The 27,792-nt window shown below is 37.2% G+C and overlaps 3 protein-coding genes across 5 annotated transcripts; all 3 read right to left on the reverse strand.

Annotated features, from left to right (window-relative positions):
• Nucleotides 1-702: 702 nt before the first annotated feature.
• On the reverse strand, nucleotides 703-5,519 carry LOC141585877 (SNF2 domain-containing protein CLASSY 4-like). Its single transcript, XM_074406945.1, has 4 exons — nucleotides 5,162-5,519; nucleotides 3,060-4,670; nucleotides 2,819-2,977; nucleotides 703-2,737 (listed from the first exon to the last, which is right to left on the reverse strand). The coding sequence occupies exons 2-4, from the start codon at nucleotides 4,656-4,658 to the stop codon at nucleotides 893-895; spliced, it is 3,603 nt and encodes a 1,200-aa protein (XP_074263046.1). The 5' UTR covers nucleotides 4,659-4,670; nucleotides 5,162-5,519; the 3' UTR covers nucleotides 703-892.
• An 873-nt stretch (nucleotides 5,520-6,392) lies between these two features.
• LOC141585878 (putative pectin methyltransferase QUA2) lies at nucleotides 6,393-12,145 on the reverse strand. The gene is made up of 9 exons (XM_074406946.1): nucleotides 11,595-12,145; nucleotides 9,976-10,667; nucleotides 9,735-9,867; nucleotides 9,404-9,644; nucleotides 8,601-8,814; nucleotides 8,333-8,508; nucleotides 7,879-8,182; nucleotides 7,487-7,625; nucleotides 6,393-7,194 (listed from the first exon to the last, which is right to left on the reverse strand). The coding sequence occupies exons 2-9, from the start codon at nucleotides 10,644-10,646 to the stop codon at nucleotides 7,036-7,038; spliced, it is 2,037 nt and encodes a 678-aa protein (XP_074263047.1). The 5' UTR covers nucleotides 10,647-10,667; nucleotides 11,595-12,145; the 3' UTR covers nucleotides 6,393-7,035.
• An 8,847-nt stretch (nucleotides 12,146-20,992) lies between these two features.
• LOC141585881 (putative pentatricopeptide repeat-containing protein At3g15200) lies at nucleotides 20,993-25,493 on the reverse strand. 3 transcript variants are annotated; one of them, XR_012519437.1, is made up of 4 exons: nucleotides 25,008-25,413; nucleotides 24,487-24,784; nucleotides 22,236-24,411; nucleotides 21,670-21,880 (listed from the first exon to the last, which is right to left on the reverse strand). XR_012519437.1 is itself a non-coding variant. In XM_074406950.1 (2 exons), exon 1 carries the CDS (start codon nucleotides 23,878-23,880, stop codon nucleotides 22,390-22,392), a length of 1,491 nt encoding a protein of 496 aa, XP_074263051.1. In that variant the 5' UTR covers nucleotides 23,881-23,980; the 3' UTR covers nucleotides 20,993-21,099; nucleotides 22,363-22,389. The 3 variants fall into 3 exon arrangements, 1 of the variants encoding a protein (XP_074263051.1); XR_012519438.1 differs by lacking the exon at nucleotides 24,487-24,784 and having other exon boundaries at nucleotides 22,236-24,123; nucleotides 25,348-25,493; XM_074406950.1 differs by lacking the exons at nucleotides 21,670-21,880; nucleotides 24,487-24,784; nucleotides 25,008-25,413 and adding an exon at nucleotides 20,993-21,099 and having other exon boundaries at nucleotides 22,363-23,980.
• Between the last annotated feature and the right edge of the window lie 2,299 nt (nucleotides 25,494-27,792).

Consider the following 27,792-nt stretch of genomic DNA (forward strand, 5'->3'; position numbering starts at 1 on the left):
GATAACCTGCAAACCACGTATACCAGGTAAACCACTCGAGGGTGACAGGCTCGAAGTCTATTTAAATTTTAAATATAAATAATTTTATGAATTTTTATTGGAAAAATTGACTCTCCGAACATTTGTGAAAAATCGAAGGTAAAATCTAACCAAATTGTTTTGTTGAAAATTCAGCGCAAGTGTTTAAACTTATATTACTCTGGTCTTATGAATTATGATACAATGGCATGTTTGACATGTGTTGAAGTGTCGGATACGACTAATTTGTAAAGTGTCGACATGTAACACGGCAGTTAAGTGAAGTGCCCGGAGTAACATTGGTTTCAACAAGACATGTTCTCTTCACTTACTTGGATTTAAGCACTTCAGTTTACATTATCAAGACTTCCTACTTGTTCAGTTTTGGGAGTTACATCTATCTGGAAACAAATCAGTGAAGCTGAAGGGTTACACAAGCTATTAACATTCACTGGCTTGTTGTCAAATACGGAGTACCATTCGTTACTGTCTCTATTTCTGTTAGCAAACCCGAAACAGGGCAATCTAAGCGATGACCAACATCGAAAACAGTTTATGGAGCTTCTTTCAAACAGTGCATTACTCGATAAAAAATGTAGTACGCGTAGGAAGTTAGTGAAGAACGGAGGTCTAGGTGAACAGGGAAGAATGTCCAGACTCCAGAGACTAAGAAAGTTCATAGCAAACGGTCATTAGAGGCATTGAGTTGATATATACACGGTACATAGATAGGAAATTCAATATTACAAGACACCTGATATCTGAAACAAAATATTGAATGGTAACCACTACATCAGAAAAGGGATTTTTACTAGCACAGTTTTCGAAGTCAGAAAGGTCGTCAAAATAGCCTGAAGTATGATGCAGACAGTGGCTACAGATTGACAGGACCAAAACTCTCTATCAATTCATCAGCTTTAGGTTGATAGATAATTTTCACAAACATGTTCCTAATTTTCTCATTCTGGATCATCTCTTCCAGAATGCGATCCTCAGAAACCTGCGGTATCATCTCCACATTCTGCTTGCTTTCTATTTCGGAAGAAAACACCTTTTCTGAAACCCGGTCTTTGGTCACCTGCCAGTAATACTTCTCTTCTTCTTGTGTTCCTGCGGTTATCAGGTGATACACAAAGACGTCTTTTTTCTGTCCGAGCCTATAAGCCCGGCTTATGGCTTGCCTTTCTACAGATGGGTTCCAGACCACATCAAGCAAAACCACCCTTGACGCCCCGACTAGATGAATTCCCTCACAACATGCTTTTGTGGAAGCAAGTAGAACCCTGGCTTCACTTTTCGGGTTATTGAAATGTCGTATAAAGGCTTGTCTTTGCCTCACATCTTGTTTCCCATCCATGTAAAGTAATTCCTTCTCCTCTGCCCAATGGTACCGCAATTTTAACAAACTTTTGATGAGTTCTAAGGGCGGCAGAAATTGGCTGAAAACAAGAATTTTCTCTCCTTGAGCTAAATTGATGAGATCAAACAGAAATCTTATCTTAACTCCAGCATCAATGTTTCTTCTGTGACATTTCAGTAAAACTTTGAGAGAATCGGGAATCTGATCACACGAGTGCAAAAGCGAAGGGTGCACTGAGGCGATAGAGACCAAATGATCCAATTTAAGGCCATTTTTCAACGCGCTTAACTGCTGAAAACAGTTTTTCTGCAAATCAGATGGCTTTAATAGGAGAACTGAATGAAATAACCCGCGAAGCGTCTTCTTCAAGATCTCCCCCTTGTGAACATGGAGAAAGGGTTTCATCCTATTCTTCAACATAGCAATTCTTCTTTCATTGTCTACATTGCAGTTCATTAAACCTCTTCTTGCAGTCGAGTTCCTGGCATATTTCATACGCTTTCCTGGTAAGAAAGGATTCTCAAATTCTTCTCTAACCAAAGAAACAGTATTAATAAGCTCCTCAAAGTTGTTCTGAAAAGGTGTTCCCGAAAGAATAATCCTGCGCCTGGTTTGGACATCATTCAACACATTCCAGATGTTACTCTGATCATTCCTCGGTGTATGCCCTTCGTCTAAAACCAAAATACCCGGCTGCTCGAGAAGAGTTCGCCTAACCTGCTTATCAACACCTTTCCTATCACCAGCAAGTTTCTCAAATAGGGTATAGCTAATCCCCAAAATACCCTTCCCCATTGCCCAAGTATACAGCTTTGCTATCCGAATGGTCGATTTCTGGTGCTTGACATTTTCAGCATGTTTGAGAACCTCAAGGTCCTCATTCCCAGAAAGTTCAGGTTTGTTTATGTTAATAAATGGAACATCAATATTCCATCTAGCAAACTCTTCTTCCCATGTAAGGAGCATGCTTTTAGGAGCAATTATAACAGGCTTTGACATCGGGTACTTCCTGATGAAAGATAGCAGGAAGGTGATTGCCAGGCGGGTTTTTCCCGTCCCTGGAGCGTGACATATGATACATCCTCCCGAACCAAATTTGTTCGGATTACCAAGTTTGTCGAGCTTTATTCCTCCTTCAATGTTCCTCCACATGAACTCAAAGCCTTCTTGCTGGTGAGGGTATAACGTCTCTAGTATACCAGGGATGAGTTCCCATACAGTTCCCTGAATGCCATTTGATTCAGAATTTGCAGGATCGTCGTTGCAGTCAGGAAGATGAGACCCAGTAAGAGCATTGGCATTGTCAGAAGGAAACTGCCCAATGTTCCTTCTTCGATCTCTCCCAAATGGATTCTTGTTCTTCACATGCAAAACAAGGATCTTTGTCAAAACGGAATCTATTTCAAAGATTTCAATCTATCAAATACGAATGAGACTTACAAATGCTGGTGTGACATGTCTTATCTCAAGCTTCACTAATGAGCAGTATTTGCACCTGATTCCGATTTCTTCATCATGAATTAAATAGTGCTTGCCTTCATGGCAGAGTTTTTGGCACTCAACTGCGCTATCACAAGGATTAACATGACCATGTTCACCCTGCAAATTATCATGCAGTCAGTTTGTTAAAGATATATCGATGATAGAAGTATAGAACCTCCTTGATGATAAGTAATCTTACCTCAAAAGAAGTCTGAGCACCAATATCACAGGTTCGGAGGGCAAATTCAAGATCCCGGAAGAGATTTTCTGTATCTTGATCCTCTTCACAGTCTTCAGGAGGTGTATTTTGACCTCCAAACCTAAACTTCAGCGGAAGATTCATGCTTTTCTGAGTTTTCTCACTGACAGGCGCGGAATGAATACAGGAAATCAGTCCTGCATTTCTGTTTTCTAGTATTGTGTTCAGCATTATACTTTCAGCTTCATTGAGTTTTAACTTCCTGTTTCGCTTCTTTATTTTGAGGGTAGTATTTTTTGCCTCATTGCTTTTCCTTGGTGACGAACTTCTTGCCTCATTGCTTTTCTCCGGCGACTTCCATACTGAATTTATCGCCTCATTGCTTTTCTTTGGCAACATGCACAGTATTTTATTCTTGGGCTCAGGCTCAGGCTCAGGCTCAGGCTCAGGCTCAGGCTCAGGCTCAGGCTCAGGCTCAGGCTCAGGCTCAGGCTCTTTTCCTCCCATATTGTTATTCTCAGGTTCTCTTCCCATATTACTACTCTTGGATGACTCCGACTCACTTTGGTTGATGTTGCTACCATACTCGCCACTCTTGAAAACCAATTGCACATCCATCTCACTGTCATCGAGTCTCCTTTGGATCTCCTCATCAAAATTCTTCTCTAGACGGTTATCCACAATACCATTGTCAACATGGTCACCATTATCGACATGTTCATCAACAATACCATGGTCAGCATTATCGACATGTTCATCAACAGTACCATGGTCAGCATCACTAACAATGACGATACCATGGTCAGCATTATCGACATGTTCATCAACAATACCACGGTCAGCATCACTAACAATGACAGGAACCACTTCTTGCTCTCCTCCTCCATTATTATGATTACTCTTCCGAGTCTTCTTTCCACACTCGCCATCCTCAGCACTAGAGTACTCGGGACTAAAGATATTACGTATTTCAGCCTCGTCCACTTCAAAGTCTTCATCACTTAACCTACGATCATCATCATCATCCAAAGATGCAACTGAATGTGTATCATCCTCTGAAACAGATTGCATAGGCATAACATCACCACCACCACCACCTTCAAAACCCTGATGCATTTCAGAAGACTGACCGCCATCACCAACACCACCAGTACCTTCAGAACCAGGTTTCATTCCCGAAAACTGAATGTCCTCCACTTCCATAAGCGCAGAACAACCTTCAAAACCGTCTTCATTATCTTTATCATTCTCATTGTCGTCAAACCCAATTCTTAATGGGTTCGATCTCTCCCCTACTAAATGGGCTGAATTATCGATATTTTCCTCAAACACCACCACAGCCACATCTGGAGAACTATCCCTATATTCAAGGAGAAACAGATGTCTCAAGTACTCAGCCTCATCTACGACTTTAACATCCTCTCCGTCACTATCATCCTCACTATCAAGAATGTTTTCCTTAGCATATACCTTCCTATGCTTACTCCGAGCAGCTAACCGAACCCTCTTGTTTCTTTCATTTAACTCCTTCTCCCTTAAACGACATTGCAGCCTAGTCCTTTTTCCTACTGGCACAAACTCTAACTTCTCCCTTTTCATTTCTAGTTTTGCCTTAAATCAAACAAAAGTTCCTAGAAAAATTGGGAAACTTCATTACCAGCAACATAAAGACGATTTCTTTACGTTTATTTTTGGCATAAAGACGGAATTATATACTTTACAAGATATAAAAAAGAAAAACAATTTACACATCAACACTTAATTAACTTAACATAAAATGGAAACGTAAAGAAATAACTGAGAACCCGAATTACAGAAAAAGTAAAGAAATAACCGGGACGGAACTAGTAGGTGTTACTAAGGTATGGTAACCTAATTTTGCTATCAAAGATTAGATCTTTTGGTGAACAACTACAAAAATTAGCAAATAATCAGCTAAATTTCACTGTACTTGAACAAATTATGAGAAAAATCATGAGAAACAGCATTACTCAGACAATTAATATGCAGTAAAATTTATCAGCAAGACAAAAGAAAAAAACTTTCATAGTAATTAAAATAAACAAGAAAAATGATGTCAGTAATTTTGAATATTTTCTTACCTGAAATCTTGGAGCATTGGAAAGACTCTTAACATTTACTGAGAATAAATGAAGAGACAGTAATAATTTAGTGGGTAAGAAACTAAGAAAGTAAATATGGAGAGCAGATGGATAAGTATCACAAAGTCTTGGTCAAGACGGTCCTAAGTTAAGACGGTACTCATAATTCATAAAGACACAACCGATTTAAAAGAGTCTAAAATAAAAGGACGGTTGTAAGAAGTCTTTTAATTTAAGACGGTCCTGAACAAGACCGACTCAATAAATATTACTCCTGTGTTTGAACTTTGAAAGAATTTAATTGGTTAATAAATGTTTGTAAGGAAGGAGAGTGTAGTGAGTTAATGAAAATGATGGGAGGTTAGTTTCTGCAGAAAAAGGAATAGTTACTTGAAATGACAGGAAACGCTCAGTACAGTAAACAGTCAGTTTTTGCTTAATTGGTGTAAGTTTTGTCTCATGTACTCTCTGTGCAGTCCCTTCCCTGCACAATTATCTTCAATATCTTTTTTTCAACTTTTTTGCGGTTTTCAAATATAAGTCTTGCGTCTTGCTTGTAACGGTCACAAACCTATGAGTTATGACTTGTGACATCACAAGTAATAATTTGTGGTTACCTTTTGTATAGTTGTTCGGTGTTAAGACCATGCCCAAGCAAGGTCGATTGGTAGGTCATGACCTTGCTTGGTCATGCTAATGACATAATTAAGCAAGTATAATTGGTGACCTTTGATGGTTAATTGGTGACCTTTTACATTAAAAGGTCAATTTGTGACCTTTGTTGAGCAAATTGACCACATTGGTGACCTTCAAGGTGGATACTTTTTATTGGTTGAACAATAAAAAAATAATAAATAAAAGTATATAATATGATAGTGGGGTATGATTGAGAAGGTTGTGAAGTGGTAAATGATATGGTTGATGACCTAGGTCGCGACCTTCCGGCAGGAGGGTGAAAATGGGTCAAGGTTAATAAGGTGGGATTAAGAGTAAAATCGGGTCGTGACCTAATTAGTGTGACCACTGCTTGGGGATGGTCTAAGTAGACCTGTCAAAATTTGACGCAACCCAAAAATTCAAAAATCCGACTCAACACGTCGGACATGTTTGACAGGTTTAGTGTTTAGTACAGTATGGCTTTATTTATTTATTTTTATTTTGCTTTGATAATTAATTTGCCTTTAGGAACCGAAAATATCATTAGCTTACAACCTTCGAGAGCACAAGGATCGAAACATGAAAATTAAATGCATATATAAAACCGTCTCATACAAGAATCATTGTACTAGCCTCGTATATCTCACTTCTGGTATACAGAAAAACTCCGTAACATCTGGAGCTGCTGCTAAGTCTCCTCGGATCAGAGCACAGAATTCATACTGCTAAGACTCACCATAAATATCACAATTCAAGCACTCGATATAAATCTTACCATCATCGGTGTTGTATAGATCGAGTCTCACAGCTAGAAAATATATCATTCAGAAGGGTATTCAAATTTGTAACAGCTTTTAAGTTATAATGAATCAATCTTTCTACAAAAGAATAGTTGAGGTCCTTGAGGACGCGGAAGGACTATACTGCAACTGAGCGCGGCTCTAGTGATATCATTAACAGCAGTACTGTCGAAATGCAGGCGTATAACTTAAATAAATTTCAACTTATATTCGATGATCAATTTCCCTGTGTCTGACTTACGTCGTTGCAGGGGCCCTATGTTTGCCTTAGGCTCCATAGGCGTTGTGGCTGGCTTCAACTCTAATATATCTTGTGTGCCGAACTTGTTTCTTGTTTCTATGTGACGTTTGACGTCTTTGTATATCGATAAATATATAATCACAGGAACCACTGATGAATGATGTAGGGATTGTAAATTACTTGGCATGTTTCTTGAAGAAAGGTTTCTGACAAACAAGGAGTTTCTCGTCGTTGTTAGTCTCAAGGTCAATAACTCGGGACTCCCATCTCAGGCGTGCAATGAGAGGTCTAGTGGACTCGATCAGAGATGCTGTGTCTCGGAAAATTACCCATCCCTGTGCAAACAGAAGCCAATTGTTAGCACAATTCTTCACAAATTGTTGAAAAGAATTTCGACTATTATAAATTTGTTATAATTATAATATTCGTAAAAGGTTGTCAAAATTGGATGCTATGTAAATAAAAGTATTTTTCCAGGTTACGCTATTTTTGGGCCAGTTTCATCCGATAAGACCATCACATAAGACAGTAGCTGAAATTCATGGTCTACGGAAATATGGCATATAGCTATTTTAATTGATCGCAAATACAGGAACTTTCATCTGCAATAGATAGCTATCTAAGTACCTCTGGTCGAAGCACACGGTCTATCTCAATGAGTATGTCGAAAGTGGTACAGCTGCGCTGGCGACTGCTTTCCAAGGTGAGGAGACCATCAGCATGCACCAAATCATATGTTCGAGGGTAGGTTGGAAATGCTTCACACCTACAAACAGTAATTCACGGGCATTTTCATCAAACGCAAAGAAACACACGAAATCTCAAATAAAAGGATGCCAATGAATCTGAAATTACGGGATAATTTTTGAGAAATATAAGCATCGTCTCTCAAACAACTTTCAATTTCTAAATATTTCAGACATTTCAAAAGAACTGCTGTTCAGTATACAAATCCCCGTATCCACATTTTTCAAAAACCGAGTCATGGTGAGTTTGACATAAGAGTTTTGTATGCTTACCAATCATGCAATACACCAACAAATCCCCTGTCTAGAATCAAGGGAAGGTAGTTGGGCCCGCTTGTTGATACAACATTCATGACCCAGACAGACTTCTTAGTATCCACTAAAGCGGAATTAAAACCACCAAACCGAGCATTCATGTCTAGGACATTTCTGAGCATGTTGAAAGGAGGAGAGGGATCCTCATCTCCGGGTCTTTTTGGATGGTCTGAGAAAATTATAGGCGAGAGCAGAGACCAATAATCACGGATCGCAGATTTCCAAACCGCACTATCCTCAACCAAGTCGTCAGCATGCAGTCCTGGACAATCAAATGAACTTGTCAACTACAGTCCACATTGGAAAGACAACGATGCACCGATAATTCTCCCAGCTAGCTTAGCAGATTTCAGCCGACACAAGCACACAACCATAAAGGCGATGCAGACACAACACACAACCATAAACCTACCATGAGGCCGAAGCTCCTTCTGATTCAAATTCGCTCGAGAAGGCCAAGTTGACCGTTCCTCAATAGGAAGCCAGCGGCGGCTGTGGGTCCCTGCTATGCATGTTTGGAGGGGTCGATAATATGGAGATTCAATATCCTGACCTTTGCTGCATACAGCAGGGACGGTCCCAGATTTCCTGAAATTAGAGGTAGGTCAACAGCTATTACTTACCCACAAATTGTGAAGCAATGTCAATCGTACAAAAACAAACTAGATGAAAAATCTAACCTCGAGAAATAGCAACCTCGTTTAGCAGTCTTCTTCCACACAACTGTTTCATCCTGTTGCGATAGCAATTCCCAACAAAGGTTCTCAGCAAAACTATGGATAAGGTTCCATTTCTTCTGATTAGCTTTATTACGGGCATTGGTAATAGGTGAAGTCCAAACAAAATATCCACTTGGTCTTAAGACTCTATCAACCTCAACTAAGTACAAGCCATCTGCAAGAAATGTCGGTTCAACATCAACTCATTTTGACCTCCTAAATTCGATAATTGCATCATAAAACTTTGTTGTCCCAACTATTTGCAAGGCTTAGAACTCGCTAGGCAAGAAAACTACCAAACCTATATGGGATGATGTCACATAGGAAAGGAATCGATTATACAGCCTCGTTGTGTTGCTAACACAAGGGTAAGGCTGTGTACGCCCGACCCCCACCCCCCCTCCCACCCCCACCCCCACCCCGCAATTTGCGGAAGCCTGGGGTATGTTGTTGTTGACGCTAGGATTGGTCTCACGTATGAGACCGTCTATACAATACCCACCTGGTAGTCTGGTACGCAGGTTCAATCTTTAGTTGCAGAGAACACAAAGTCACAAACAATAACAAATTCAAATTGAGTTTATTCTATGCCAGTCCTCTACGTAGAACTGGTCTCGTCATATTATCGACCCATAATTTTGTTGACAGAGAAGCAAGAAACCCCATAAAGTTGAGAAGACAGTCACCACGCTTCCTCGCCAAATCAGACATTTAGGAGTCCAGACATTTCAACATTACAAAATTCAGAGTTTCTCTTAACATACCTTTGAGATCCCAGTCAATGGCACATCGAGCACAGTGAACCATATCATAAGAAAGCGATGGAAATGGCAACTGATTTTTACTAAAGGACCCAATCATGGCTGGAAGACCTCTTTCAAGTGTGAGCTGTACTTGGCTTCCTGAAGCTTCATAGGGTGCAACGCACATTGTAAGTAACTGGTTTTTGAAGAGATGTGCACCAAAGGTACCAAAACCGCATTCTATGTCCAGAATATTTCGTACCTGCACAAAAGAATGATGTTTCTTGATCATTGTTTTGTTATAAAAAAAAGGCCGATGAAAGGGGTCAATGAAAAGAATAATACAACATACCCCCGACTGAACGAAATTTGAAGAACTTCTTAACCCAATCATTTCTGCAACTTGATGAGAGTAGTCCTCGATGCTATCGGATGTCATAGAATCAGAGCGAAAGGAGATCTGTTCATCATCCAACATCATCATCCTGCATTCAGAGTCAGAGAGCAATTAATTAACATATACGAGTACACTACATTGCGAAACCAAATAATGCCACTTTCAAATTCACATAGTTTACGCCTTACGGACTCACCTTTTGGTCAAGCTTCCAGAAGAAAGTACCTCTTGAGCACTAATTTTGACATTTGCAACCCAAATGACATCTCTTCCAGTAGGCCATCTAAGTGGAATCCTATAATGCTGAGGAGGTGAAATCAAGCAACTCTGCTTCAGGATTCGCTCACACTGACGATCATACTCGTGACTTTTAGAAACATTATAACACGGGACAAAGTTCTCGAACTCCTCAGAACAAAAGTCTAATTCTGCCATCTTTGAGGGTCCCTGAGAAAGATCGCTGATAGCCGTAAGGTCTAACACAAGCTGCTCTTGTAGTCTCCTGTAAGTATGGTATATATGGCCTCTAGATGATGTTGTTATCGAAATTGTCCACCAAAAGGACACAACCAAAGCAAGAATCACTATGAGTACTAGACTGGTCTTAAGGAGAGCCATTGCTAACTTGTGCCGACTTCTTGGACTGGCAAAGCCATTTTCATTCACACCCAACTTTGATGAGACATTATCAGATGATAATCGAAATTGCGTTAGATAGCCATTATCTGTCGAAGAACGAGAACCATGGTCATCCTCCTTTACTGTTTTGACTTTCATTTGTGAGTCATCTGAATCCCAAGAACCATGACTACTAACAGAAAAACGCCGCTGCTCCCCAGATACGCCTCTATGCAGAGGCCTTGACATTTTTTATATGGGGAAAGAATCCTACAATGGCAGCTTTTAGATTTCAATAAAACCAGATAAAAACTCAGTATAAACTTTGAGTACACTATCTTGCACTACTCGTAATTCATAACAAGTTGCAGATGTCGGTTAGCTTAACTATAGTACGAGTAGTGCTGCATAGTGGACTAGTGGACTCAAATTGACATTGAGACTGTCTTTGAAAGGAAATGAATATCTAATTACACGGAAACACAAACGCCTTTATAATCGTGATCAAAACTACACCGTAATTTATAGCAAAGTACGGAGTAGTATTGAAAAAAGCAACCAAAGGGGACAGCAAAGTATGGAGATAACATTAGGGCAACAGATCCAATCAAAGCATTTATTAGTCCAGTTTTGCAAATTAAACAGTAATTGTGATCAGATAATAGTAATTAGTAACTTAACAACATATACAACAAGCTTGAACAAAAAAGCAACAGCAAGTCTTGCTTGTGACGGTCACAAGTGACAACCCTCATTTGTTCTTAACATTATTTAAATCGGGTGTGAGTCATGGCAATCCATAAAGATGAAAGATCTAGCTAATTACTTTACACAGAATTAATCAAGCAAATGAAAAAGTTCCCCAAGAACATTTTTGGAAAAAAAAATGGCAAATTTGGTTAATTCACTAACAAATTCAGCAATAATTCTTTACTCTAATTCTAATACAGACCATTAAAAGATACCCATTAATCATTAATCATTTAACAAACTACACAAAATTCAAAAAATCAATCAAGATTAACCAAAAACAAGCTTATACATCAAGAAATATACTTTTTCTGTCCCGATCATTTGTTTACCTTTGATTAAAATACGAGAATAAAAAAGGTAAACAAACAATTGGGACAGAGGTAGTAAATAAAACACTAAATATGTGATCAGAAAAAGATAAAATGTTGGATAAAAGAGACAAACCTGACAGCTAAAGAACCCAGTACAAAAGTGAGATGAAGGATGAATATCTATCAAAATCCCAGATAAAAAGATTGAAACTTTGGAACTTTGGAACAAAAATTGAACTTTTTCACTGTAAATCACAACAAAATGTCATGAAAATTGAGAATTTGTGAAGAATCATGAAAGATTGATAAAAAGATTGGAACTTTGGAACAAAAATTGAAGTTTTATACTCTAAATCACATTGAAATGTAATAAAAATTGAGAATTTGTGAAGAATTATGAAAGATTTTAGTGAGTTGAAGATCAATTAAATTAATTTAATGAAGTGAAAAGACAAGAACTTGAAATAAATAAATCAAGTTAAGTAAAAGCTAGTAGTTCTACTAATTACACTAGTAAATATAGTGATGGTAGTGTAGTAGTATAAATAAGTAGATGCTTGAAGAAGCATTAAATGCACTCAATTCATAAATTTATGAATTTATAAATTCATGATAAAAATTAAATATTTTCATCTCTTTCCTCACTCATTCTAGTCTACTGGTTGAAGTGAACTGTGTGAAAATGGAAATTAGTCTCATCAATAAAATATAAAATCATATACGGAGTAGTATAATAAGTGATGACGGAACTATAAATACTGGTTACGCCACCAAATATACAATATACATAAATAAATAAATAAACGGATGCCTGAAAAGTGATCCTAATCTTTCTAAATTTCAATTTTACCATTTCCGTTTTAAATTCGGTTTAATTATTATTCAGTACAACTTATCTCTTTACGAATAATTCTTATTTCAGTCCGATTCAATTCAAATTTCTATTAAGTTAAGTTGTTTAATTTCTATGAAAATTGATTACCATTTCACCCGAAAGTAAAAGGGTCTAGTAAAAGTTTGTCCTATATTGCATAATTTCGTATATACCAATAAAAATATACTGTATTTAACTCGTTTCCATCTTAAAACGGTATCAGACATATATTGGTATATGTTCACTTATACATCCAAATAATGTATACAACGCGCTTACATCTACATCACACTATATATCCACAGAGAGGAAAAAAAAAGTTTTTTTAACGGGTTTAGAGGGAGGAAGTGGAGGTGGGTTGATCTGCAAAATGTACTGTGATCTTGTGACTAATATAATGGAGTAATTTTTTTTTTTTTATCAGGAGTATTCCTTACCAACCGGTGACAATTAGGGTAATCTCTTTCAGAATACTAAAGATAATTTAATGGGTTGACCCCTTCTAAGTTTGGTTTTTTCATTCGCAAGAGTCAGGAATTGAATTCATAACTACTCGTTTAAAAGATGAGAGCTCTTATCACTCACACCAACCAACTTTAATATGGAGTATTTTTTCTTAATTAAAAAGATTAGATTTTAATAAGGAGGTGATTAGCAATAAATAAAGAAAGAATTATAGTTTGAGATTATGACACAGATTTAATGAGAGAATCCAGTACTCAACTTAAACAATTGATTTAACGGAAAATTCACGTGGTACCCTCGAACTTTGTCATTTTGCACATGGTATCCAACTTTTTAAGTTTATGTACATTATACCCTCTATGTTTGAATTTCATGCACAACATATCCTTTTTGTCGCTTTAAAAAAACTCAATTGCGCATAATTCCTAGATCGAAATTCAGAATCGGCTAATTTTTTTCGTTAAATGATGATCTCGTCATAATCTACAATTTTGAGAAAAAAAATTGCCGACTGACGTTTTATAAGGTTTTTTTTAACGAAAATCTAAAATCAAACATATCTTGGATCTTAAATTTCCGAATGACCATTTTCGTTTTATCAATTTATAGATCTCGAAGAGTTAATCAATTTGAAAAAAAAATTTAGTCAATTCCGATTTCTGATCTATAATTTATGCTCAATTGAAAATTTTAAAAACGATAAATAGGGCATGTTGCGCTTGAAAATCAAATTTCAAGGATATCATGTACACAAACTTAAAAAGTAGGGTACCACGTGAAAAATGGCAAAGTTCGAGGGTACCACGTGAATTTTCCGTTGATTTAATGAGAATCCAATAACCAACTCTAACCTCTAAACCCTTTGGTCAACTAGCTATGTCATATGTGATCAATACTCAATAGAGTGTGTCATTGAAGTTATGGGTACACAAATCCAAAGTGGTTTGAGTGTAGTGTAGTGATGGGAGTCCTCAAAAAGCGTTACAGAATTAAGAATGAATTGAGAGGTTCGGGTTCGACTCTCTACACGGAGAGTCTTTGCATTTTTGTCATTCTAAAGGATGTCTTACATGACACACGTGGTTTGCAGGGTATTGCATGTGCCCGGGGGGATTCAACCCCTCGTCACCAAAAAAAAAAAAAAAAAAAATTCATTGAAGACATGACGGTTCCGTCACTCAGAGTGACGGATACCATTTTACCTCACAAAGTACCCACTTTTTCTCTCTCTGCAACATTATTCATGTGGTCCCCTTTCTCCACTAACCCATTTTGTTACCATTTTATCTCACAAAATATCCGCCACAAATGGTAACCCGTCACAAGGGAGACCAATTGTTATGGGTAAGTGTTCATAGGTCAATGTGATGTTTAATATGCTCAAGTTTAATTAGGTGAATCCATGTATTATTCATGTATAAATTCGAATAACCTGATCCGATCTGAATGCTTGTTATTGCATATTATTGATCACTATTCTTGAACAACTTTCATGAAAGGTCATTAGCATGTACATTATCTCCCATCCAAAAAGGATAAGCCGATAAGATAAAGAGTCGGTATGTCTTACGATAAGCTTATTATCTTAAGTTTAAACGAGCCAAATAATCTTACTGTAACATACTCGGTATCAAACAAGTTTTCCCTACTTCCTACATAAACATTTTACTTCTGTTACAACTTCCTTATTTGATGATCTGCTAAATATAAGACGAAATATCCGTTTTAATTGAGAATTTGTGTTGATAAATGATTGGTATCTTTATGTACAATCAATTCATCCATGAGTTTCCATGACTAGTGTGAATCAACCCTAGAAGTCAAGCTAAGCTTTAGGCTTGTATAGTGGTATGCCGGCTTGGATTTGTTTTAGGAATTGAAGATACACACATGGTTGTGATTGAGTTATGACCGACAACATTCTTAAACACAGTTAACCGACGACGTGAGTGTATGCCCATTGTACGTACCATTGCACTACAATAATACTCACACGAGACAACTACTTCCTCTGTCTCGGTCAGTTATTGTTATTTGGTTTTGACACAAATACAAGAAAAATAGAAAGGAGTCAATTACTAAATGACGAGGGGATCAAATTGAGTGTAAATAATCAAATTACTTATCAAGTTCATTTTTAAAATAGAAAGGATAACAATTGATTGAGACAGATGAAGTACTATTTAGGTAATTGATATGAGTATATTCAACTAATCTTATATGAATCCGTCTTATGAATAAAAAAAAATAATGTTACGAGTATTATTTTATAATTTATATTGTATTAGTATAACGTAATATGGCTTACTTAGACCATATACTTTTAAATTGCAACAAAAAACAGAAATTAATTAGATAACGAAATACAACTATGGAAGCGAACTATAACTGACAAAATAACTACAATAACCGATGACTGAACTATGAAAAATTTGATAATAGCATTGAGTTTCTGCAAATTGTTTATCTAAAGAAAATTGTAATTGAAATTATGCTGGCTTTGTATGGCGAGTTAAATAAGGTATTTTATTTGATTAATTAAAATACCTGAAATAAAATAGTTTTTAAGCTATTTTTATTATTATTAGTTATGAAGATAAATTACTCATTTATTTTCAGTTAATTTTACCAAACAGAGCTATAATACCGCGCTCTCGACACGGATGATCAAGTAAATACATTAGGAGTGCTCCATATCAATTTTATATTACGAATAATGATATACTAAATCTCAAAACCTAATTATTCGACCAATATATACTGAATTAAGTTGATGATACACAATTTCACTACTAGGACGTTGGCCGACAAGAATAATGGACCCTTATTAATCAGGCAGTGGGTCCCAAAGGGAATACACTTGGGTTTAGATTTTGGACTCTTTTCGTCATGTGACGCTTTTTCGTTATAATGTGACGCTTTGACAAGGTCACTAGGATTAAACAAATAAACATGACACATGAGGAAATGGGGAATTTACTCAATTTGTGATTTATAAGAGCGTGAAGAATGAAGGTAGGAGCCATGCAAATTTATGAACTTTGTATGCATTGTGTATTTCTGTACTTTGGCGGTGAGTGATTACAATTACTCATTTACAATCTTTCCAAACAAACACTACAAAACGAGTAATCGGTGTAAAATCATTGTATATGTACTGGCACAACCCACCCAAAACCGGCCCGATTAGCACGTACATAGCCCGACCCGACCAATACTACCGGCTGGACTACGGATTTTACCCGGCTCGATCAAAGCATGCCACAACCTGGATCTGTTCGGCCTCAGCCCGTCCCTATAACCTACCCCGGGCAGGTTCTAGGTCCACTCCCACCAGGGTTGGCCCAACCATCCCCCTTCTCTGCCCCGTCCTGCGGCTCCTGCCTTGAACCCGCCTTCTCGTTTGACCACCCCTACTATTTAAGGAATGTCAAAATTAAAAATCGTTTCTAATATTTTATGAAATAGTCATATAATTACTCTCTCCATCTCAATAATTTGTTTATTTCGTTTATTCTTTGTGAAAGTAATTTAAATCAAATATAAACAGTCATTGATTTATTAATATACAGAGTAGAAAATCCTGTATAGGCAAACTTACAGAAAAAGTTATTAAAATAGATATTTTTAAGTAATTATTCCCTAACTTTTCATTTAAATACTCCATATGTCATTATTTATATCAGATAAAATAATTTTACATAACTTTTATACTCCGTATAAGACAGCTTTACACCAACAAATACCAATATCCTAATGGGGTTATTGATATTTCAATTTGTGGAGAAATACTTATGTCTTTCACTCTTTCAGGATGACGTTCTCCTTACACTCAAAGAAAAAAGACCATCCTCCTCGTTTTTATTTTGGTCCTAGCTGGTAGTTGAATCTATTCCTTCCCTGAATCAGATGACTGTTGTCATTTGTAAGTTTGTAGCATGGACGTTGTACAACATAGAATTTTGTAATTTGTCACGGGTTGTTCAACGTCTCACAAGGTAACATATACGAGTAGATAACATATTGCTTTGGATTTTGGAAGCACCAACTGAGATAATCATTCTCCCTACTCGGCTTTATGAAAGCGATTTTAGCACAAATTTATCGTAAATCGGGATTTTGTAGTAATCAGATAACTCATTAATAGGATTGGGTTTTGATTTGTTTTAAAACTATATTAAAGTAAAATCGCCTTAAATAAGACTGACTCATTTACTAATTCTCGGGTGTCATGCTTTTGTTCCATGAATTTCATCTCCTCCAAAACTCATTTTACCTGTTTTATGTTTAAGACATACTCCATGTGCTTGTTTTAAACACATTATCTTACAAAACAAGGACATCCGGAGTAAACTTTATTTTGTATCTTATAAGTTATAATCTACAACCAAGTTGACAAAATTATTGTATATTGCACATTATTATTAGCCTGCAACTCTGCGAAATTGTAAAATATACACAGTAGAAAATACAAAATTAATAATTATATGCACCTGACAGAAGGACCATTGTTTTTTTCTAAAGAATCACTTGTGCTTATTTGGACGCATACAAAGATAAAAAAAAGGATTAAAATGAACACAAATTCTTATTTAAGATTGAGAAGAGTATATCCATTTTAAATTTAAAACGGGTCAAATAGTTAAAATAAAATAAAAGCACAACGTATAGGAAAAAACAACATATATGTCTTATATACGCAATTGGAATGATACTTAACCTGTTTCAATGTTAAGACAGATAGATCCATCTTGAGGAAAATTAAGTAGTGTAAAATGAATAATTAAATGTAATCAACAAAATAGATTAATTAAATCAGTTCATGGGACTAAACAAGCCACAAAAGTCCATGGTTAGGACATAAGTGGCATTGCTTTTAACCTTAAAAGTACATTGATCATTTTTTTCTCCTTACTAATAAATTCGGATTCATAATTCTTCGTTTAGATTGATGGAATTACATAACTAAGATGAATCTTAATTAAATGTTAACAACGTTAAATAATTGGTATTCTCTTAATAAATTACTAGTATAGAACCCGTGCTAAAGCACGGTATTTTAGAATGTCATGTGTAGAGAACTTAACAATTAGAGCTAATAATAATAATATATAAATAAACTTTGAATTTTATTTGTAATTATCTACAATTGTTAATGTGTAAAAATACTAAGAATTAAAATAGAACGAAGTTTACATTTTTACTCGGAATAAGTTTATGATTAAAAAAAGGAGATTGTTAGTTTAATTACAAAAACTTATGCTTATTTTTACGCATTTGAATCATATAACTATTTTTGTAATTTTTGTTACAATATACGGAGTAACAATTTAAACGGAGTAAAAAATTTAAAGAATAAAAAAGTGAAAAGCACACACTGATTTTAATAATATGAGTAAAATCTGCATATATTTTAAATAGAAAATTTACGACATTTAAAATACATATATTTGACTAATGAGATAATAATGAATGAAATAAATTTGGCCCAACTATAGAAGTTGCGGTGTTTGATAAGATACTTTGACACATAAAGACCATATATTAGGTCCAATACATATTTAGATAAAGTTAGGCCCAATCTCTAGTTAAAAGCATTTAGGCGGGAAAATTTTCAATTTTCTTATTCTTTTAGTTTAAGGGGGATTGAGGATCGTCTTTTTAAAGTTTTTGTGTTGACCTTAAAAGGCACTACCACCATGTAAAGACCACGGGTATGAAATTATGAATCTAGATATAGTACGTTATGTCAGTCGATTCATGATCTTATCTTTGGAACAATATAATGCAAATCACAAGCGCATGAAAAGCATATCTTGAAGTAGCTAGGGATTTCAAGTACTCCACAATATAATTACTTTTGACTTGAACGTTGATGTGGCAAACAACCATTGGCGGATCCGCGAGTAAAGATCCGAGGTTGCGGATCCCGAAAAGTTATCCTTTTCTATGTAGTTTGTCCAACTTTTAGACATACAAAATTAAAATTTATTTATTTTACGTGACAACCTTACCCTAAGTAAATAGACAAAATCGTCGAGGGCCTTGCACCTTTACTTTTAGAGTTAGGTCATGTTCTTTTGGCTGAATGAAGCTGAATTGGGATGAATAGAGAAGAAATGAGCTGAGTTGAGCGGTTGAGTTGAGCTGAATGAGAGTTGAAACTAAACTGAAAAAACAGGGCCTTAACGTGTCATGTAGATCAGCTAAACGATATATTTATAATACGAGGATAATTTCGATTGAATATATGAAATCCATGATAATGGAATTGATTTTTATTATTCCTTTAATGAAAAAACATTTCATGAGTCCCACAATAGTGTGTAAAATTAGTGTATAAAATTATGAAGTTGGCTAGCTTAGTGTCTTACTTGAGATAATGGTTTGAGTATGAAGTGAAGATGACTATAGTACGGTCGTACACCCACTTCAATACCTATGATTGCATATCTAACCCACTGATAGTGAAAGTGGGAGACAAATCCATTGTTGAAAATTTGGACACGATTATAGCTTTTTAATAGCTAAGTGGATCAACGACTGTCTTACGCGCAAGTAGTGACCCGTCAAACGGGTCGGGTAGGCCGGGTCTCGGATCGGGTCACGCGGGTCACGGGTCAAGTTAGGGTCAAAATACGGGTCAAGAAATCATTTCTAACGTCTTTTTTAAACGATTTTTTAAAATGTAAAACATATTTAAAATTAATATTATAATCATATTCAACGTTTACATTAATTATATTGACATAATTATTAAAATAAAAATTTTTTAATAATTTTTTTTATTATTAAATACTGTAAAAGTTATATAAAATTGACTTTTTAGTTGTGTTTGTCATTTTAAGTAATAAAAAAATAATTTTTTAACTATTTTTTCAAATATAATATATAAATATTAATATTTTAAAAAAATTCTTGATTTACCTTTGACCCAACGGGTCGGGTCTCGACCCTAAAATAACGGGTCATTTCGGTTCGGGTCAAACGGGCCGCGGGTCAAAAAACCGGGTTTGTAACCCTAAAAACGGGCCGGGTTTCGAATCGGGCCGGGTTTTGACAGGTCTACGCGCAACGATAAAAAAAATGACCATTTTTTTAATAAACAATAACTATTATTCCGTATTTGGTAAATAGTGACAATACATTTTATAACTGAAAAATGATCATTTTTATTCAAGCGGTCAGTGTTTGCCTAAAGTGGTTACTTTTTAGCACAAAATGATCACTTTTTTTTTTACTAAAAAGCATGGAAAAGACCGTCTTACGTAAGAATTGCCACAAATTTACAATTGCTATACTTTCGTAATTTTGTACTCCCTCTGTCCCGGTCATTTGTTGTCCTTTTTCATTTTTGGGTGTCTCAGTCATTTGTTGTCCTTTCTATTTTAAGAATGAATTTGATGAGTAATTTGATCATTCTTATTCAATTTGTTCCACTTGTCATTTAGTTATTGGTCCTCTACTCTTTCCTTGATCTTTGTGCCAAAACCAAAGGACAACAATTTACCGGGACGGAGGGAGTATTTGACTTTATTACCGTAAGTCGTGGTCAATTCTTTACGTCTCAATCATTTCTTTACGTTTCTGTTTTAGGTATATAAAAGTTACCTTTTCTTAATCCGAACAGAAGGACTAACATTTATAGTTGGTTCAAATATGGATGCAATAAGCTAAGAGCCTAAGAGACGATGCAATGGTTATCTAGTGTGGAAGCTTTCTACGGCAAAATGTACACTGTATGCACATGATATATGTCCATGTCCTAAGCAAGCCCCATGCCCCAAAACGACGCCGGTTCAATAGTAATTCTTGCGTGTCAAAGAAAAGGATACGACGTAAGTACGTAAATTTTGGACCAACTGAAAAAGTTGGTTTCATTTTAGTACGATGTTTCTGGTTTCCGATAGGTCGATATCTTGAGAATGCAACGTTTTAGTATCGAGGACGACGGTGGTAGGGATTTTAAGACACACACATGGTAGTAATGTGGAAATTCAGAACGAAAGTAATCGGTATTCAAAGCACCCGTTTTGTTTTTTTAAGGACGGATTTACTTAAAAATTGTGTAAAATTGATACGGCTATCAAATTTCATGATCCGTGTTAGTGAGAAAGTAGTTACAAAACTAACCTGTTTTACAATATACAGCGTATTAAACTATTAATTAAAACAAATTCCCAAAATTGGATGAAAAAATTGAGAAAAGATAAGAAACAATTTCACAAAATAAAAAAACTTCCTTCATACCGGTCGTCTTCAGTCATTCGGGCTTTCATAAAATTATTATGGGAACTACCTAAAAAAACAATTCCGAGTAATTATTATTAGAGCGACTTGAATCACATCATTTCGGTTAGAAAAGTACCTTAAATGGATTAAACTCATGAAGATAAGAGATGGTGACTTAATATCTACCATTGCCTACTGTTGTCACATAAGGGCCCAAACAAGCAACACAAAGCTTTTAAATCATGGTGGAAATCTACATCCAATTATTAGGCAACGATGGCTATGTTTTTGGAATCATCATGCTTCTTATTTACCAAAGATGTCTTAGCCTAGTGGTTAAGATAGAGGTGCTCTGACAACAGTTCACGGGTGGAAATAGTTTTATGTAGGCTCAGTTTTTTTTGTTCTTCGTAGCTTTGAGACATTCCGTCTCTCATTGAGTGAGAGCGGCTTTGGTCGTCTCCGACAAGTCACGGCTCTAGTTACTTAAAAAAATTGAAATTCATGAAAAGAAAGATTTGAACTGCTTTGCTCCATACCTTAAAAAAAGTACGACCCCGTACGAACTCGATTTTTTTTAAATAAGTTTCAATGATGCCAACATCTTTTTTGGGATATTCTCTCGTGTACCCCTGAATTTTTTTTTCAAATCCGACGTTACTACCAGATACTCAGATAGGTTCTCTTAAAAGGTAACATGAGGTGGATTAGCCTTAGGCTGATCTAGAGCTGCAAGTAACAATGCTCCGGCCTTGGGAGTGCATTTAGGCCAAATAATGAGGGGAATTCGAATATATGATCTAATGCACCAAATACATTCAACATTTCTCCACAACAACATTTAGACCCTGTTTGGTAAACAGCGGATTAATAAGCAGATTGTAAAAGCAGATTATAAATGGCAGATTTTATCAGAAGGTTTGACTAGCATATTATAATTAGCAGAATTAATTTGAGTGTTTGGTAATTGGCAGATTACGATTAGTAGATTGTTAGTTTTCTTTGTAAAATGGAGAAAAATTTCCTATTTTACAATATGCTAACCAATATGCTGGGGTAAGCAGCATATTGATCCCAAATATGCTGTTTCAATATGTTGTTTACCAAACACTAAAATTAGCATATTGATTGGTCAAACATGCTAAAACCCTTGAATATGCTAAAAATTGGCCAATATGCCGTTTACCAAACAGCGCCTAAGACTAAACCTGACAAGTTTATCATTTGGGTCGGATACGGTTTAGATCATTTCAGATGCATCATGAACTTCAGGTTAACTGATAGACTATGCTAAATGCTATTGCATACAAACCAAAGGGCAAAGGCTTACCTTAGTGTCAGGAAGCAAAATTGTATGTCAACAATCGAACATAGCTGAAGAACTGTTTGATTCTAGCTTAGTTTTCATGTCATCAACGAGCAATATCGTCTTGGGCTCAGGAGTTAGTTTCTTCATTGTCATTTCTTTGAAGTATTTCAAAGCTTCTTCTATTCTCCCTTGCTCATACCGCTTATGAATCATAATAGCGTAAGATCTCTGGTCAAGCCCGGTACCATTCATCGACATATCGTCCCAAGTCGACCGAACATGTTCCTCACAGTCCCAACTCAGGTACAACCTTAAAAGCAAATTATACATGTCCCCTGTCATCTTGAACCCTCGTCGTTTCACTCTTTGCAGCAGACTTGCCACTTCCTCTGGATTCTTTGCTGCGGTCAACAAGTGAATGTACGTCACGTCATTTGGTGCACATTCTCCACCATTTTCCTCCATTTCGGTAAACAATTTTGAAGCCGTCTCCAACCGTTGTATCTTACACATGTACTTGATGAGGCAGTTATATGTCCCTACATTTGGCGGGCAACCCTTAGCGTTCATCTCCCGGAATATTACAAGAGCTTCAGGAACCCTCTTCTTGAAACACAATCCGTCAATGACACTGTTGCAAATTACAACATCCGGGGTGCAATTATTCTCCCACATGGAACGAAATAGCTTCAGCGCTGAGCTTACTTTCCCGGATTTGCAAAGCGCGTTTATGTAGATGCCGTATGAGTATTTATCTGGTTTACAGTCGGAACGAGTCAACTCATTCCAAAATCTCTTTGTTTCATGTAAATTTCTTAGCACACACCACCCATTGAGTATAATATTCCAAGTCTTAATATCATATTGAAATTCCGCTTTCTTTGAATGAAATAAATCTTCTGCTTCTTCTACATGCTTATACCGGCACAATGACAACAAAAGAGACTGAAATGCAGCTATATCAAGCTCTAAGCCATATTGACTTCTCTTATAGAAAAAGTCAATAGCATCATCGGTCTTATGAGCAGCAGCATACCTATGAAGCACTATATCAAATGACCTCTCATTTATAATTCCTTTTTCAAACATTTCATCAAATAATCGTTCAAGTTTCTCAAATTGTCGTGCCTTACCCAATATCCCAAGTATTTCATTGTATGCCTCGGAACTTGGTGAATATCCACTAAGACTGTCAACACTTGATACCCAATTGAAGAACTGAAAAGCTGAGTTCCAATCTGAATGGTTTCGTCTAAGCACATCAAGCACCAAATCCTCTGTAAGTGATATCTCACAATTGTCTAGAGCTTCAACACGCTCGCCATTTGAGCTACTTGTGAATTTCCTAAGCAAATTATGAACCCTTAAAACATGCTCATTAACAGGCATAGGTTGTTCTCTTTTATTACTTGGTAGACTGTTGAAATTTGGATCACTTCTGCAGTGGAAAGTACGGAAATATTGGGACGAACAGCGATAGTGAAAGTAGGATATTGCTCCCCGGAGCAACTTCATCGATGGACGAAATTGATGATTCATGGAACATGGTACTGAAGCAAAACTTCTCGGAAGTTATTTCTCCAAACTAAGGAGAAACTGAAAGACTGTCTCTACAAGTGTTCAAAAGTAGTCTCTTTCCTACCGTGTTAACAGAAGGAACCAGTGAACACCTAATCGACTGAACAATTCAAAGTTTTCCCCATTGGAGAATGACATACCGCAAACTTGAAATCTGGTGCGAGAGACATGCCTGCATTCTCATAGTCCCTATGGCAAATCCACCTGTGAAACAAAGAAAACATTGTTATAAGTGCACAAGAAATCATTATAAGTTTACTATACATCACCAACATGTTTGAGGAAAAAATAAGACGGTCAATAAGACGCTAAAACGACTCTTTATTGCATTTGCTGAATGCTTCAATATCAGAAAGATAAAGGCGAAATTTAGTACTGTGTACTAATTTGAGTATGCACAGAATTGGGGAAGACGGAACACAATGGCGCATACACATGAATGTATACAAGCTGTTTATCGATGACAGCGACTCTCTTAACATCATAAGACTTCTAAAATCTTTCAGAGTGTCCGATAAATTGGTAACTAACACTTCGAAAGTCATCATTCCATTTAACTATCTTTACTTTAACTTGCATTCTTCACAAAACAGACTGAAAGAATGGAACTTGATTCCCAGAAATCGAATGACAATAATAATTACTCTCTCCGTCCCAATCATATGTTTACATTTTCTACTTGTTCTCCTTTGAGGGGCATTTTAATCAAAGGAAAACAAATGATTGGGACGAAGGGAATATATACTTCCTTTGTTTCATTTGATTACATACATTTTTCAAAAATCACCCCTCGCATATTTTGAAAAACGTATACAACACAAATTACCATACTTTCTTAACAACTAACCAAATTACTCTTTCCGTCCTAATCATATGTTTACATTTTCTACATTTTCTCTTCAGAGGGGCATTTTAATCAAAGGAAAACAAATGACGGGGACGGAGGGAATATATACTCCCTTTGTTTGTTTGATTGTAATATTTTTCAAAAATCACCCCACACATATTTTGAAAAACGTATACAACACAAATTACCATACATTCTTAACAACTAACCAAATTACCATACACAATAAGGTTTGGAGTACCGCAAGTATATACTCCCTCCGTCCCAATAATTTGTTTACCTTTGATTAAAATACTCCCCGGAAAGGATTAAAAAGTAAACAAACAATTGAGACGGAGCCAAAACAAATAACCATATACACAATTAAGCTTCTATCAATTCATCAAATTAGTAAAAACAATTAAACAAACAAGTAATCATACTAATCAATTATAAGCAGCAAGTAATCATATTAAGTTATGCGGGGTACATGAACAAACAGAATACCAGTAAAAAAATGAGCAATGAAATTAATTAGTAAATTAGGGTTTGAGTAATTGGGAATTTTAGTGAAAGAAGCAAAAAAAAATTAATCGACTTACACATATAATTGGTTCAAGGTCGTTAACAGAGAAGAGGCGCCTGGTGCGTTAAAGGAAAAAGTAATTGGGAGAAGCCGGTCAAGACTCAAGGGTGTCTTGGTTGGTCCGGGGCTCTGGGCTACTTGATCTTACATGTAAAATATGTTATTTGTGTCGGGTTCAAAAGAGCGTATATTAGGTTCAAATCATTTTGGCTTTGTGGTTAGTGTAATTTTTTTTTTTTTTTTTTTTGGGGGTGCTATAAAGGTAAAATTGGAGTTACACGAGATTCGAACCAAGATCATAAACTCATAGCTGACATCTGTAGCCGTATGACTATTGACTAGGTATAATTGGTTCACCCTCGGTGAACATAAATGTTTATTTGGTAGTGATCGATTCACATTAATAGGCCCGAAAGTTGTGACAACTTACAAGGATTGTTATATTGGCTAGGTGCATATGTGTGACGATCCGCACACTTGAACCCTTAGATTTATTTATGCTTATGTAATTTCTTTTCCCTTGTACATTTGTAGTAAGTATTTTTAGTAGTTTTAGAATAGGTTTCCATAAATAGGTATATCACTATTCTGAACTAAACTTGTAAATTCAATGTTTCCTGCTACCAGGACCAAATAATCAAATTTGCCTCTATGAGAGGTGCTAGTCAATGAAAAACCGCTTCTCATCCAAAAGCTTGTTGTTGCTTGTTGCTTGCTTTCAATAATCGTATTGCTTACTTTTATTGCTTTCGTGTGCCGGACTTGATAATCGTGACTAGGATTCCCGACACACACCGACCCGAGACCCGAGTATCGTGCTAGTGGGCGATCCCTCACTAGTACGAAGACCCTTGTCGCTTGCATCTTGCCTTGAGACGAGCAAGGGTGCGCGCCACGGTTCGGCAAAAGTAGCGGACCGTGACATTTGGTATCAGAGCCCGGTCTTCGGACGGGCGTCTGCGAGCCGCATTTGTTCATCGAGATCGAGAAAATGGGCGAAACAATCGAGGACCGAGTGGATGCCTTAATGGACACAATCGACGTCAAGCTTCCCAAACTCGAGAGCATCGTAATGCAGATGGCCGCGAGCCTCGAGGAGTTGCAAAAGACGGTTTGTGACCTTGAGACGAAGGTGGACGGGATGGATACCCGCATCCAAGCGATCAGTGGTGCGATCCCCGACGATCGGGAGGAAGAGATCAATCATCTGCATCGAAAGGTCGAGATGTTAGAGAACACTTGCGCCACGCTCGTAAAAGCGGTGGCCAATGACGGGAAATCTGTGGGGAGCCATAAGGTGAAGGCACCTCCACCTCGTGCCTACGATGGGGCGAGGGATTCGAAAGCGGTGGATAACTTTATCTTCGATATGGAGCAATACTTCCGAGTAAGTGGGCTCGACGAAGACGCGGAAGTTGTCACGGCAAGTATGTATCTAGTCGACGATGCCAAGATGTGGTGGAGGGCTAGGTACAAGGAAATCGATGCGGGCACGATTACGGTGACATCGTGGGCCGACTTCAAGAAGATCTTGAAGGATCACTTCTACCCCGAGAACACGGAGTTTGTTGCTCGGAAGAAGTTGAAGGAAATCAAGCACACCAAATCAATCCGAGAATATGTGAGGGAATTCTCAGCGTGCATGCTCGAGATTAGCGAAATGTCCGAGACGGATAGGACATTCGAGTTCATCGACGGGTTGAAGAGGTGGGCACAACAAGAGGTCATGAGGCAGAATCCCAAAACTCTGTCTTCGGCCATATCGGCTGCGGAGCGCCTACTCGACTTTCACGGGGAGCGAGAGGCACCAAGAGTTGTGGCACCAACGGGGAATATGGGTGCATCACAAAGTGGGTACAACGGACAAAGGCCACAAAGCAGCGCCATTTCCGTTGGGAACAGTCGGTTCCGCTCACAAGGAAGTCAAGCCCAATCGGCGAGCACTACAAACTCGCCCTCAAGCTCGTCTTCGAAGGCGGGAAACTCTACTACTTCCACAACGAAGAGACCGTTCGCGTGTTTTGTGTGCAAGGGTCCTCACAAGATGACCGATTGTCCGAACCAAGCGGAGTTCAATGCCATGTTCAAGCAGATGCCGAAAGGGGCTCAAGAACGTCTTGATGGGGCGTTGGCCGACTATCACCAAGAGTGTAACGAAGACTCGAGTGATGGTGAAGACCAACCACGGATGGGCTCACTTCAAAGGATCAGCGCGATGGGGAAGTACGAAGATTCCTCCGCCAAGAAATCCAACGGGCTCATGTACGTGGACTTGATGGTGAATGGGAAGCAAGCACGAGCCTTGATCGACTCGGGCGCCTCCCACAACTTTGTTACTAAAGAGGAAGCTGATCGGTTGGGGCTAGTTCTGCGGGATGCTAACAGCTGCCTAAAGCCGGTCAATGGGAAAATGAGACGCGTCCAAGGAGTGGCTAAGAAGGTCGCAGTCCAAGTGGGTGAG

Source organism: Silene latifolia, chromosome 6 (assembly GCF_048544455.1).
Source record: "Silene latifolia isolate original U9 population chromosome 6, ASM4854445v1, whole genome shotgun sequence".
Lineage (NCBI taxonomy): Eukaryota > Viridiplantae > Streptophyta > Magnoliopsida > Caryophyllales > Caryophyllaceae > Silene > Silene latifolia.